Genomic DNA, 15,027 nt, shown 5'->3' on the forward strand with positions numbered 1-15,027 from the left:
CAGACCATGAAGTGGGCCTGGAATCAAAGCAGCCAATCGAAGAGGCTTATGCTGCTGAGTATATCCCAGTTGCAATGCAGATGTTTATTCTTGTTCTCCATCATCCACATGCCAAAGCAGTCTAGTCATTTACAAACCTTGTAGGCATGACAGCATCAGAGCATTCCGAGTATCGTCAAGTCACATGCAAGGAGTATTTTCACTGATACAATTGTTAACAGATGTTGCTTCTTGGTTTCTATAGAGAAAGTCACAGAGGAGCTGCGACCCACAGCTTGAGGATGTGGAGACAAAGCATCAGTGCAGGTACATTCACTCTAGGATTTAGATTGATATTCAGGACAGTGCACCAGTAAAGCACACAGGATATGCAGGGAGGTACAAGTGGAATTGGCAGAGGAGCATGAACTGACTGGTGAGTCAACTCAATGACCCCTTCAGCTTCCTCTCCCTTAACAGGGGTTGAGTATTTTCTTGGGAATGCCCTGATCCAGTATCCATGAGTTTGCTTTGTCGGAATTCACCAAGCAGAGGAATTGGTGGGACTGTATCCTAATATGGGACCTCACTGCAATGCTGTGATGTACTGCCACACAGATCAGTGGACACCAGGTTGGGCGAGTTGGGGGAAAATCTGCCTGATTTTACAACCTTAGCAAATCAAATTTAAAATTTTCAACCCTGTAATCAAATCCCATTGACCCCCCAACCCCATGATCCCCTAACTCTATAACATCATCCAACTCTACAATACTCCTAGCTCTCTGTATTCCTCCAATTATGGCCTTTTATGCACCCCCAATTTCCCTCACCATTCCAGTGGCAGCCATGCCCTCACCTAAACCTATCCCTCCTCCTTTAAGAGGCTCTTTAAAACTTAACTCTTTGAATAAGCCGTAGTCACATTTCCCAAGCCTCTTTAGGTACCTGGAAGGGTCAAATTTTGCCTTATTACACTCCCACTCCCATGAATGAATCCTTGCAACATTTTACTAAGGTTCCAAATAAATGCAAGCTGTTGTGCACATGCACACAAACACATGACTTGAGAATATTTACCACACAGGTCTGTTTGCGCAGGTACAAGGCACAGGTATATTTCTTCATCACTCTCACACTTTCTGAAAAGAACTCAAAGTGACTATGCAGAGATTTAAACTGTCTAGGCTTCAAAAGAGCAGGGATTGCATGAATTCTAAAGGACAGGTTGCTTTGTTGTAACCATTTATAATATGGATGGTACAACCCTGAATATTAACCAATTCTGACTGAACAGACACTGCATCAAGAAGTTATGTCATCCTCACCTATAGGTTTGCTGTCGCCAGAGTTGTTCACATGCCACTTTTTCAACCAGCGGACCAGTTTATTTGCACAGCTCTGCTCCCCTTGTTGTCCTATTATATTCTTCAGCGCTGCAGGTTTGTATTTATCCACCCATAGCAAACTCTGCTCTTCCTTTGCTGAAGTCGGAGGCTGAGGTTCACACTTCAGTGCAGGCTGATTGGTAAAATGTTCTGCTTTGAATGAAATACTCCTCTTCATACATCTCAAAGACTCGCCAGTCTCGGGTGCTGATGGACTGCTCTTTTTACCTTCAGTTTGTTTCTTTGATACTGTCGAGGTGTCCTTGCTGTGTTCACCTTTTTCTGTGATCTTTCCAGCTTCTCTTGAATTAGCATTTGATTTTTTAACCTGCAATTTTAAAAGCGAAGAAAATAAAATCTGTCTGCATCAAGTCAAAGCAGCTTAGATTAATACATTTTGGTTTAAAGAAAAGTTTTCATTTGCACAGAAGTGCTCATTAACTAACACAGAACCAAAGAAAGCAAATCATTACACAAAAATGTCAATCTTTCATACCCAAGTACGTACACTTTTGAAGTGTTGTCATTGTTAAAGATGGGAAATTTGCACACTCAACAAGAATTACAAATTTCAAACTCAATAATCTGTTCATAACTAACACACAGCAAGATTTCAGACCATAAGGTGATAAATAGGATCCCACAATGCATTAAAAATGGGCAGCTGTAAACATCAAACTTAAATTCTCAAATTTTATGAGCGAGCTGTCTAACGGATTTGAACATGCTCCAATGACCTTTTGTTTCCTCTTGTAGTAGTTAACATGCAACACTAAAAGCATGGCCCACACTAAGCTTAGGACGTTGCAAACCTTAAATTTGTTCAAACTCTTAAGATAATAAATATTCTTATCTGAATCACAAATTAAATCAAAAAGGACTGATTTCACATCAAAAATCTGTAAGCCAGTCTGAATAGTAATTTCAAATTGATTAAGTGGCAGTGTTAAAGTGGAACACATTTGGCAAATGTCAGCAACTTTCTGGTTTGTTGAGAAAGGGTTAAATGTTGCCTTTATCCAATCTAAATCACCATAGGACACATCAATGTGATCACAGTTGCACTTATTCGGATCTGAGATATATACTTAAGTGTTTTATTCCAACAAATATACAATTAAAATTTCAAAATATTGGCAACTAAAGACCTTATTCCAGGAGAGTGGGGGGAATGAGAAAAAGAGGAATAAGAATTATATAACAGTGAAAAATGAAAAAATCCAAACTCTACTAATATACAACTACAGGATTATTCTCACCATAAACATTCCTCATGCAGTATGGTACACAGCCACACAAACCTAGGCCCCATATTCAATGTCTGATTTGTGCTGAATTAGCTGATCTAGTCAGAGAAGTGATGGAGGGTAAAACAGAATTGTGTTTGGACTAGGTAAAAGGGAAATGTTGGCAAACAGTCAGTTTTTCTACATGATTACTTTCAGAAGGCTTATGGCATAAAAGGAAATGTAGCAACATGGATAGAAAAGGGTTGATAGACAAGGAACATGAATTAGGAGGAAGATGCATAGCTCATACTGGAAATGGCTGAAAACAAAGCTGGGTCCTCTTTTGTTCTCAACACATCTTGATGATTTGGACTTGAGAGAGCACAATTTTAATCTTTAGTGGCAAAACAGAAATAGGTTTGGCAAACAGTGGAAGATTTAAGGAAGATGGAGAGGTTAGTAGAATGGGTAAACAGCTGACAAAGACAATTTAATATTGATAAGGAGGGGTAGTACATTTTCACGGTATCTTTACAGTGCAGGAGGCGGCCGTTCGGCCCATCGAGTCTGGCTTTCTAAGAGCATTCCACCTAGTCCCACTCACCTGCCTTTTCCCCGCAGCCTTGCACATTCTCTCTTTTCAGGTATCAATCCAATTCCCCTTTGAATACCTCAATCAAACCTGCCTCCACCACCCTTTCAGGAAGTTTGTTTCAGACTCCAACAACCCTCTGGGTGAAAAATCTTTTCCTCACATCACTATCACTCCTTTTGTCAATTATTTTGAATCTGTACCCTCTAGTTCTTGATGTTCTCTTGAGTGGGAATAGTTTCTCACCATTTACCCTGTCCATATTCCTCAGGATCTTGAATACCTTTATCAAGTATCTTCTCTGCCTTCTTTCCTCGGAGGAAAACAGTCCCAACCTCTCCAATCTACCCTCACAGCTACAGTTGTTCATCCCAGGAATCATTCTTGTGAATCTCCTCTGTACTCTCCCCAAAGTCTTCACATCCTTCCTTGAGTATGGCATCCATTTTGGCAGAAGGCAACCAGGAATGAGAGTACACACTTAATGGAAGGAAACTCTGGGCACAACCAGCCTTGCTTCCTATTTCAGCCAATTTCTCAAATCATTTCTGAAGTACTCCACTTATGCAAGCCTTGTGGACCAATCTATGCGGCACTGTATCAAAAGCTTTGCTGAAATCTAAATAAATAAACATCCACTGAGTTCCCTCTGTCTACAAGTTGTTAACTGCTCAAAGAGCTCCAAGAGATTAATCAGACATGTCCCTCCCATAAACCAATCCTGACTTCCTCTTAAAGTTTATATTTTCCCTGGTGGTTCACCATTTGTTCCTTCATGACACCCTTCACCACTTTTCCCAAGGTGAATATGAGGCAACTGGCCTGTCCGAGCAGCCAATCACATTAAGAGAGTTTTACAGACCACCTCAAGCAGAAATTAAAAGCACTAAAACAGACCAAGTTAAAGACTGGAATATACACATGGGATGAAGGTAGAAGCTAAAATATTCTGAAAAAATGTTTTAAAAAATAAGTTGAAAATATTTAGCTTAAAAAATCTAGGAATTAATCATTTAACAGCAGTCATGGAACAATGATTTTTTCAAGATCAGTTCTGTCGTTCATCAGATTGCATTAATCATGTCGTCATCTGAAAATCCAATTATCCAGTTATATCTGACTGAACAAGGTGCAACATTTTAAGGAATTTCTAAGAGCGGTGTAGGGGTCGGAAAGTTAAGAGTTTAAAAAGGATTTCAGCGATTGCTGACTCTGAGCAGGAGTCACAGCACAGCCTAAATGACAGATCGCAACTTCAAGATTTCTGCGCTAAACTGTGTATGCCCGACATCTAGAAGTTGTGGTGTTATGATACAGCAGTTTTTAAAAGCGGAGTTATTTAAAATCCCAGAGGGAAACTTTAAACAACTGTCATAACCTATATTTAAAGTGGTATGTTTGAGATACAACTCTAAATTCAGGAATGAGACCACCAGTTCAAGAGGTTTTTATACCAAACTACGAGACATTTATTAATTTACACAAGTTAAACATATACACTTGGCTACAGATTACTACTATCATAACTTTTTAACAAATTCCCAAACTAATCTCCACTAAGGCAACAACAACCCATAGACTTTAAGCAGACACCAGGCAAAGCATTTTCACTGTACAAATTCAAAATGAGGTTCCTTTCACTTTGGTTCCTTTGCAGGCAGTTGTGGGTTTACAGCTGCTTTGATGTTAAATGCATTTGTCCTGCACACACAAAACTGCTTTCTGTTATACCCAGCACTTCTCTTTGAATGTAAATTCTCATTGAATCACCTGGCCCTTTGAACTCCTTTCATAGTACCAATTTTATTAGTAATATAAACATTGCTTGGTCTCTCCGAGCTCAGTGCAATATTTCACTCCACCTCTTGAATGCTCTACTCAACAAAATGCAGATATACCTCTCTGTTCACATCTCAAAACTACTATGCATCAAAGCACCCAGACTAGCTGGCTTTAATCCAATTAAAACACACAGACTAAACCTCTATTTTAAAAAATATAATTGCCAATAACATTATATACATTAACAGCTTCATGACATGCGGTCAGTTTCAGGGAGGTAATGACAGCGAACACAGAGTTTGCCATCAACCCTTCCCACAAAATGCAGCCCAAAATTTTCAGGAACGAAATAGCCAATGGCACCAGGGATGAAGCGGAGACAATGAGCAGACAGGACATCACAGCAACATCAGAACCGATCTGCAATCTATTTAGTTCCAATTTAAAATTGTAAATTCATCAATTACTCATTTATTCTTATTATGCCATTAGATAAGAAGCTTTGGACATAACCTATGGTTGAATCTAACTCACATAACCATGATTTATTAGGTTAATCCACTTGTGGTACACGGATCAAACCAAGGCAAGTCACCTACAAAATTGGAGAAAAGTAAATGGCCAAGGAAGAGCATTAACTGCATTCAATGAGGCATGTACAAGTTATATCACCACAAGAAAAACAATGTGGATATTAGGTGGTAACTTCATTAACTCACTGCCATAACGGAAGCAAACAATCAACAATTATTTTAATCAAAAGGATACAAATACTGACTAACTCATAGCTGTTATCTTGGAAATATGGCAGAACACAAATCTAGAGCATTATAGATCAAGTGCTTTAACTCTTTAAAAACTGACCTCATCTTCAGCTGCAATCTCATACTTGGATCTCTTTCCTGGCATTATACGGATTAGATCCAGCAGTCCATCTTCATCAATTTGTTTTGTTCCAAGACTCTCTGCCTGAAAAAGTTTTTTTAAAAAATAAATATAACTAAGCTTAACTTCAATGAATACAGCTTTCAAAAAAGTTCAATATTATAAACTGCAGGTCAGCAAAGAATGATAAGACAGAAATTTGAAAATGCACCAAACATCCGATCTCTCCCTAGTTAGAATGTCACTGCTTGAGCAGTGTGCACACCAGTCTTAAAAATAGTGGAGATACAGTCTGTTGTAGGAGTGTTGATGATTCTGTGGCATTAAAGGTAAACTTTGTGATATTTCAATTACAAAACTGTAATGTAACATTCTGCTCAAGCAGTGTGCACACCAGCAACGACTGGTGATTTTGATACTCACTTTGTCCAGTTTTGCTCGTCCACCTTCTCGGCCAGTCACCAGGTAATTTGTTTTTTTGCTAACATTTCCTGTCAGCTTCCCTCCGTGGCGTTCGATTAAAGATTTGGCATCATCACGTTCCATTGACTCCAGGACTCCTGTAATAACGAACGAAAGTCCTTCCAAGCAGTTCTCAGCTCCCTTAATGATAAGAATTTGAAGAATCATTCTATTCGGTAGGCTTTTTGACGTTTGAGAGGACATGACAGAGCGAGACAGCAGTTTAGAGGCTAGAAGTAGAAGAAATGCTCATCAGATGATAAGCTTTTTCTTTAGTCCTTTACAGGAGTGCAAGAGTGCTATTAGCAAAGTCTACCCATGTTTCGGAGCAATAGATGGACATGGCCTTTACAGAGATTTAAGAGCTGATGAGAGGAAAAGAAAGTGATTGACAGGATATGTAAAAAATTTCTTGGGGGGAACAGCTCTAGCAATAGAAAAGATGTGAGAACCCCATTTAAGCACACTGGTGACACCAGGTCAGTACATGAAGAAAGACTAGGGAATAGCCAAAATGATAAGAATTGCTACAGGTCGATTTTGATTTGAGAGGTGAAGAAACTAATTCTTCAAAGAATGCAAAGAAACAAGACTTTCATTGATCCTTTGAAGGTGCAATAATTCAAGCACTGCACTGCAAAAGCAATGAAGGTTATAACTTAGAATATATAGGACAGAAACAGGCCATTCCACCCAATCAAAACATTCAAACGTTGATGCTCCATTCGAGCCTCCGCACAGAGGCCATGAAATCTAAAAGTAACTTGAATGTAAAGGAATTTTTTCAGCAAAAGAGTGAAGACGATTGGAAGACGAACACAATTAAGTTCTCCAGAACAGGACACTCAAGAAGTGCAGCAGCTGATAGCATACAAGTTGTAACAACCTTTGTAACTATTACAGCAGTATGTGCTGCTCCTTTCTCCCTTAAGCAAAGCAGTATCTTTACAAATCCTGACCACCAAAAGTCTCAATACAAATGCTGACTCTGTCAGCTGGGAATGAATGTCAGGTGCTGAGGTCAAGGTCAGCACAAACAACTTTCTCAGCCCAGTGACACCAATCCCCGATTGGCTGGAGACTTCAGTCTGAACTGGAAGCACAAAAGCGTTTAGTTTTCTGCTTGCATATGCCCAAAGACATCTTGGAATTAAACACAAACGAGAGAAACAAAATGGATTCCCTTTTCGCTGATGTTCAGATAATTAATCTCATAGGAGTGGCCACAGGATAGGATGAGGATAAATGACAGAGCACTCTCAGTAAGGGGCCCATCCAGTATTGCTACTCCAGCAAATTTCCAACCTGCAACCTTTTGAGTGGATGCGTTTTCAAACCTTTTGGTCCCCACAATGCAAAAAATGTCCTTTCCCCTTCTCTATGCCATTTGGAAGGCATTCAACAACCACACAAGCTATATCCCATGTCTTTGCCAAAGTTATTCAGACAACTGTCAATGCCACTGCCATTGAGGATTTATTTACCTAGAAATTTCTTTTTGAAGTTCACTCAATTATGCTTTTTCTTCCTTCCCCCTTCTGCTTCAGAACATCTGGGTGAGAGATTTTCCATATGAACGAGTGTTCTCAAGTTATCATTTGCTCAAGCTTATCCTATCCCTATCCAATTCCCTTTTATACACATTCCCCAATAAGCAATTTGGAGCAAGGTATGCAGCCTAATTCCCCACCCCTTATTCTGGAGCGCTGAAGCCATTTACAGCAACCCTATTGCCATCTGGCTGTCAATATCAAAACCGGCCATTGGGAAAATCATCTGGGATCTTCCTGGTCCATCATGGGGGTGGGAGAGGAAGAGTGGGCCTAACCAATTCAGCTATGGGGAGGAGCTGCACAGCGCTCCTTATCTGGCAAGCATTTATATATAGAGCCCATCTTTCTTCCGTTTTGATCTGTAAATTATAAAAACCAAAGAATTTTACAGTTCAGATGGGAGCCATTTAGCTCTTCACACCCAACCCAGCTTTCTTATAAAAAGCATCTACTTAATTCCAGTCCCGTGGTCTACCCTCATACCCAGTAGAAGTTGATCATTTTCAAATATTTATGCACTTCCCTTGGAAAACCATAATGAGCTCACACCCTTTTCTGATGCATTTAAAAAATAATCTAACTTCTCCCTTTGTTCTTTTGGTGATGGTCTTGAACCTAGGCCCTTTCATTACTAATTCACCAACCAGTGTGAATAGATTTTCCCTAATTGCCTTATTAAAAGCCTTCCAAAAACACCATTAATTCCAATAAAAAGAGCCTGTTTGCCAGAAAGGAACAGGGTACAAACTAAGAGTGCATCAGCAGATTAGGCCAGATATTGCAAAAATGGTAAAAAGACAGATTTCAAGGCTCTGTATCTGAATGTACATAGCATTTGTAACAATATGGATGAATTGTTAGCACAGACAGAAATAAATATGTATGACCTGATAGCCATCATGGAGACATGGTTGCAGGTGACTAAGGCTAGGATCTGAATGTTGAAGGGTCTTTGACATTTCGAAAAGATAGGAAGCTAGGAAAAGGTGGTTGGGTAGCTCTATTAATTAACAATGTCAATAGTTACAGTAGTGAGGGTTGACCTTAGCTCGAGGGCATGTCAGAAAGGTACCATAATAATCATGAGTGACTTTAATCCACACGCAAATTGGATGAATCAGATTGGCAAAGATAACCTGGAAAATTAGTTCATACAGTGAATGTGGAACAATTTCTTAAGCAGTGTGTTCTCGAGCCAGCCAGGGAGCAGGCTATTCTAGGCCTGGTAATGTGCAATGAGAAAGGATTAATGAATAACCTCATGGTAAAGGAGCCTTTAGGTGAAGCAATCATACGTTCAGTTTGAAGGGATGAAGTGTAGATCTGAGACTTGTGTTTTAATGCTGAATAAAGGTATGAAAGCAGAGCTAACTAAAGCGAATTGGGAAACGATGTTAAAGTTAAGACAACAGAGATGCAGTGCAGGCTTAAAGAAATAGTTAATAACTCTCGGCAAAGAATCCATTATTAAGAAGGTTATAGCGGGATACTTAGAAAATCAATGTGATCAGGCAGAGTCAACATGGCTTTGTGAAGGGGAAATAGAGTTAACTAATTTACTAAAGTTCTTTGAAGCAGTTACAAGCAAGGTAGATAAAGGGCAACCTGTAGATGTGGTGTACTTTGGATTTTCAAAAGGCATTTGATAAGGTGCCACATCAAAGGTTACTACATAAGATAACAGAATATGGTGTAGGGGGTAATATATTAGTATGGACAAAGGATTGATTAGCTAACAGGAAGCAGACAGTAGGAATAAATAGGTCATTTTCAGGCTGGCAAGCTGTAATTAGTGGATTGCCACCGTGATCAGTGCTGGGGCCTCAACTATTCACAATCTACATCAATGACTTGGATGAAAGGACTGTATGTATGGTAGCTAAATTTGCTGATGACACCAAAATAGGTAGGAAAGTAAGTGTCAAGAGGAGGTAGGGAGTCTGCAAAGGGATACAGACAGGTTAAATGAGTAGACAAAAATTTGGTAGATGGAATATAATATGGGAAAACATGAACCTGCCCACTTTGGCAGGAAGAATAGAAAAGCAGTATATTATTTCAAATGGAGAGAGATTGCAGAACTCGGTGGCATACAGGGATCTTGGTGTCCCGGTACATGAATCACAATAAGTTAGTTATGTAGTACAGCAAATGATTAGGCAGGCAAATGAAATGTTGGTGTTTATTGCAAGAGAAATGGAATATAAAAGTAGGGATGTTTTTCTACAGCTGTGCAGGGCATTGGCGAGACCACATCTGGAGTACTGCATACAATTTTGGTCTCCTTATTTGAGAAAAGATAACTGCATTAGAAGCAGTTCCGAGATCATTCCTGGGATGAAAGATTGAACAGGATGGACCTACATCCGTTGGAATTTAGAAGAATGAGAGTTGATCTTATTGAATCATATAAGATCCTGAAAGGGGTCGATAGGGTGGATACCAGGGAGGATATTTCCACTTCTGGGACAGACCGGAGCTAGGGGAAACAGTTTAAGAATAAGAAGTCTCCCTTTTAAGATCGAGATGAGCAGAACATTTCTCTCAGGGGATCGTTAGTATGAGGAATTCTCTTCTCCAGAGAGTAGTGGAGGCTGGGTCATTGAATTAATTCAAGGCAGAGTTAGGGAGATTTTTCATTGACAAGGGAGTCAAGAGTTATTGGCAGGGGCGGTGGGGGGAGAAAGTGGAATGAAACCACAACTAGATCAGCCATGACTTTACTGAACGGTAGAGTAGGCTCAAAGGGCCAAATGGCCTACTCCTGCTGCTAAGTGCTATGTTCTTAAGTTCCTCACCCTTTGCCTTATCTTAAAGAGTCTCCTCTTCATGGATATGACATTCTTCCAAAAGGAAGATTCTATCTATCCTAACCAACGATTGGTACGGATATGGCATTACCTCTGTTTTTTGAAAAAAAACTGAACTTATCACCACTTTTAAAAATTAAGGTATCTGAACCTCTAAGTTTCTGCTCTTTAAGCAAAATAATTTAATGTGTATTTTCCTTTCATTCTTGTCTTCAATGTCAATTCTTTTAACAGACTTCTTCAGTTAATTGTACTGTACACTTTTATGCTATCTGCACAGTGAAATTGTACCAAACATAAGTGCCTGTTGTCTGTCCATTAAATGTACAAAAATGAATTAAAGGGACATCCAGTTACTCCCCATATGATTGTGCTTTAGTCAGCATGGAATTTAATTTGAACATGTTGTACCATCACAAATAGTACAATAAAATCTAACTGTAGAAAACATCAGAGCAAATGATTGTTATACATTTAAAAATAATCTTCCACCGTGGCTGAATATATATGGATGACACATACCATAAACCCATGCAATAAATTTTAAACAATTTTCTAATCCATACATGTTAATTACCATAAAAGAATGCTGCAGTGTATGCTGGTTTTCAAACATAACTTCAACGGAAACTATGAAAGTGAACTTACCTATTGTTCAGAACTACAAATATTTGGTCAGCTTGCTTCTGTATATTTCTGCCAACTTACCCGAGGGATTTCTTTAGACCCCAGAGCTCGAGGTCCATCACGATTCAGGAAGCTACGATAGGCCAGGTAATTCTGACGCTTCTTTTCAGTGCTCTCTGGGTTCTTGGACTACAGAAATAAAGATGCAAACAGCGCTCTCTCAGTAGCTGCCTTCAAAATGCAAAGCTACCACAAAAGAACCATTCTGATCTAAACAGCATACATTTCTGCTTAATGTGTTCAACAGCAGCGAGCTACAGTGTGGAAGTTAAGGATTAACTATATATAGCCATTCCTTGACATTAAGACAGTAGTTATCCGAGATGTAAAATAAAGGAACACATTTTAATACAACGCACTTAGTGTGTTTGACCCAACTGTTTCAATTCTTTCATTCACATGAAATCTAGTCAGCCCCATTTTATTAGTTTGAGGAGGAGAAGTCTAAATAGTTTCTCTTCAAAGTAATACTAACATATACTAGCATATATTCCTGGATTTCCTGCACTTCTACTCTCAAACCATGCCAAAACTGTGACCCATAAAAATACATGGAGTCAATCCTGGACCGTTACAACACCTCTCAATTAGTGGCATATGATGGAAGTTGGCCCAAAGCAGCAGGGCTCTAACTGTGCCAGGAATCTGATATCTGTCTTCCATCAAGGCATAAAATAGATCAGCATTTTAATAATTGTTTTACACCTTGGCATGAGGGGTAAGGCCAGGTAAGGGGGAAGGACTTTGAACAGGAAATATTCCTTTCCCCTTTAATTTGAAAGGAACCACAACCTAAAGTGACCCATCATGCATCTGACCAGCAAATGTGACCAAGTGCTTCCTACCTCAGGTTTATTTGGGGATATTTTCTCCCCTTTGTTTGGAGACATCTCTTTGTTTGGAGAGACAGTGCTCTCTTCTTTCTCTGGAGAACTCTTTGTTTCTCCTTTCTTCGAAGATCCAGTTTTCTCTTCTTTCCTTGATGAAATTCTCTTCTCGTGGGCTGGTCTTGTTGGACTGTTCTCTATCACTCGTGTCAATTCTTCCTTACGTTTCATAATGGCCAGTTTTGTACTTGTTTTGACTGGAGATGTTTTACTAAATGACTTTTCCACTTTAGTACTGGAAGATTCAGATGAATGTTGAGAAAAAGTCCTCATACTTTGCGTTTTGCTACCTACCAATTTTTCAGTGCAGTTTTTCACATTGCTGTCAGTTTCACTCAACATCTTAGCTGAAAATGAAGAGAGAGATTGATTTGTGAATTTTTTTTTTAATTTGCACATTTAGGTGAGGATGCCATGGAATGGAACCTTTCAAGGATCCAGTGTTAATATTAAGCTTTCCCAGGTATGACTAAAGAGTAAAGCTCCTTCTGCTTCAGTGATGTCCAACCACTTTCTTTTTCTGCACGCTCAGTTGCTTACCATGGAACCCCACAGGGAACAAATAAACATTTACACCAGATTCAACTGTTTATTAAAAGTGACACTGTGCACAATATTTGAAGGTCACTGAAGCTTAAGAGAGGATTCACCAAGATGCTGACTGATATGAGGAAATGAAAATGAAAAGACTTGAAAGGCTGCATTTTTTTTTTCATTGGAACACAGATCATAGAGTGATGCAATAGCAAGTTTTTAAAATAATGAAAAGATGGGACAGGGTATATATTAAGATACAGGGCTGTGGGAAGAGAACAGGGCTGTAGGATCAGTTTTAGACTTCTATAGCAAAGGGTTGGCACAACACAATGTGCTGAATGAAATCCTGGTTTGTGAAATTCAAGTTCCATAGCAGCATTTACTTTGAAGAAAAAGCTATTTGCTGCCTTTGTTATTTCAGATGGTGCCATAAATTTTACACAGCTCAACTAGGAAAAGCGCTTTAAAACTTGACTTAAAACTTTTTCAAAACGTTCAACAAAAATACATTCCGTTGAAAACAAAAACCCAGCAAGACAGACTCATCCATGGCTCACCCAGGAAGTTAAGGATAGTATTAGATTAAAAGAAGAGGCTTATAATGTTGCAAAAAAAAAACAACAGTAGCAAGTCTGAGGATTGGGAGTGTTTTAGAAACTATCGAGGGTCACCAAGAGGTTGATGTGTCTGTCTTCACAGTAGAAGACATGAGCTTCATACCAGAAACAGATGGCAATCTAGCGGTTAAAAAGTGAGGAAATACAGGAAATTAAACTTATGGGACTAAAATTCGTCAAATCCCTGGGACCCAATGGCCTACTCCCCAGGGCTGTAAAATAGATAACTGCAGAGGTAATGGATGTGCTGGCTATGATGTTCCAAAGTTCCTTAGATTCGAGAACGGTCCCATTAGTTTGGAAGTTGGCAAGCTTTACAGTGCTTTTTATGAACGTAAGGAGAGAGAGAATAGTGAACTAAAGGCCAGTTAGTCTAACGTCAATTGCTGGGAAATGCTGAAATCTATTAAGGAAGTCTTAAGAATGCACTTGGAAAGGAATAGTACAATTGGTAAAACCATGTTGACTTGTTCTATAGACAAGATAAGGGCTCATGGAGTGAGGATAATAGATTAGCATGGATGGAGGATTGGTTAACGGATATAGGATTGGTTAACGGATATAGGATTGGTTAACGGATAGAAAGCAGGGAATGGGCGTAAACGGGGCAATTTTCAAGTTTGCAGGCAGTGAATAGTGGAGTGCCACAAGGGTCAGTTTTGGGGACTCAGCTGAAGAGACACTAATGTATGAATAAGCTGTGAGAAGGACATACAGTGTTAATTTTATTCATTTACGGGGTGTGGGCGTCGCTGGCTGGGCCAGCATCTATGCCCATCGCCAATTGCCCTGGAGGTGGTGGTGGTGAGCTGCCTCCTTGAACCGCTGCAGTCCATGTGGTGCAGGTATACTAGTACAGTGCTGTTAGGGAGTTCCAGGATTTTGACCCAACGACAGTGAAGGAATGGCAATATATTTCCAAGTCAAGATGGTAAGTGACTTGGAGGGGAACTTCCAAGTGGTGGTGTTCCCATCTATCAGCTGCCCTTGTCCTTCTAGATGGTAGTGATCGTGGGTTTGGAAGGTGCTGCCTAAGGAACCTTGGTGAGTTTCTGCCGTGCATCTTGTAGATGGCACACACTGTTCATCGGTGGTGGAGGAAGTCGACGTTTGTGGATGGGGTGCCTATCAAGTGGGCGGCTTTGTCCTGGATGGTGTCAAGCTTCTCGACTGTTGGAGCAGCACTCATCCAGGCAAATGGAAAGTATTCCATCATACTCCTGACCTGTGCTTTATAGATGGTGGGCTGGCTTTGGGGATTCAGGTGGTGACTTACACGCCACAGGATTCCTAGCCTCTGACCTGCTCTTGTAGCCACAGTATTTATATGGCTAATCCAGTTCATTTTCTGGTCAATGGTAACCCCCAGGATGTTAATAGTGGGGGGATTCTGTGATGGTAATGCCATTGAATGTCATAGCGTGATGGTTAGATTCTCTCTTGTTGGAGATGGTCATTGCCTGGCACCTGTGGGGGTTGAATGTTACTTGCCACTTGTCAGCCCAAGCCTGGATATTGTCCAAGTCTTGCCGCATTTGGACCTGGACTGCTTCAGTATCTGAGCAGTTGCAAATGGTGAACACTGTGCAATCATCAGCAAACATCCCCACTTCTGACCT

General features: G+C 39.9%; 1 protein-coding gene across 2 annotated transcripts in view; it reads right to left on the reverse strand.

Moving 5' to 3' along the window:
• rfc1 (replication factor C (activator 1) 1) overlaps window positions 1–15,027 on the reverse strand; it is a 77,084-nt gene that overhangs the window by 24,551 nt on the left and 37,506 nt on the right. For both annotated transcript variants that reach the window (XM_078546291.1, XM_078546283.1), the window contains exons 9-13: window positions 12,213–12,601; window positions 11,389–11,496; window positions 6,279–6,458; window positions 5,835–5,939; window positions 1,308–1,695 (exon numbers count right to left, since the gene is read on the reverse strand). In XM_078546291.1, the coding sequence (XP_078402417.1) occupies window positions 1,308–1,695; window positions 5,835–5,939; window positions 6,279–6,458; window positions 11,389–11,496; window positions 12,213–12,601 (1,170 nt within the window). The remainder of the gene's footprint in view (window positions 1–1,307; window positions 1,696–5,834; window positions 5,940–6,278; window positions 6,459–11,388; window positions 11,497–12,212; window positions 12,602–15,027) is intronic.

The sequence above is a fragment of the Cetorhinus maximus genome, chromosome 1, assembly GCF_964194155.1.
Source record: "Cetorhinus maximus chromosome 1, sCetMax3.hap1.1, whole genome shotgun sequence".
Taxonomy (NCBI): Eukaryota; Metazoa; Chordata; class Chondrichthyes; order Lamniformes; family Cetorhinidae; genus Cetorhinus; species Cetorhinus maximus.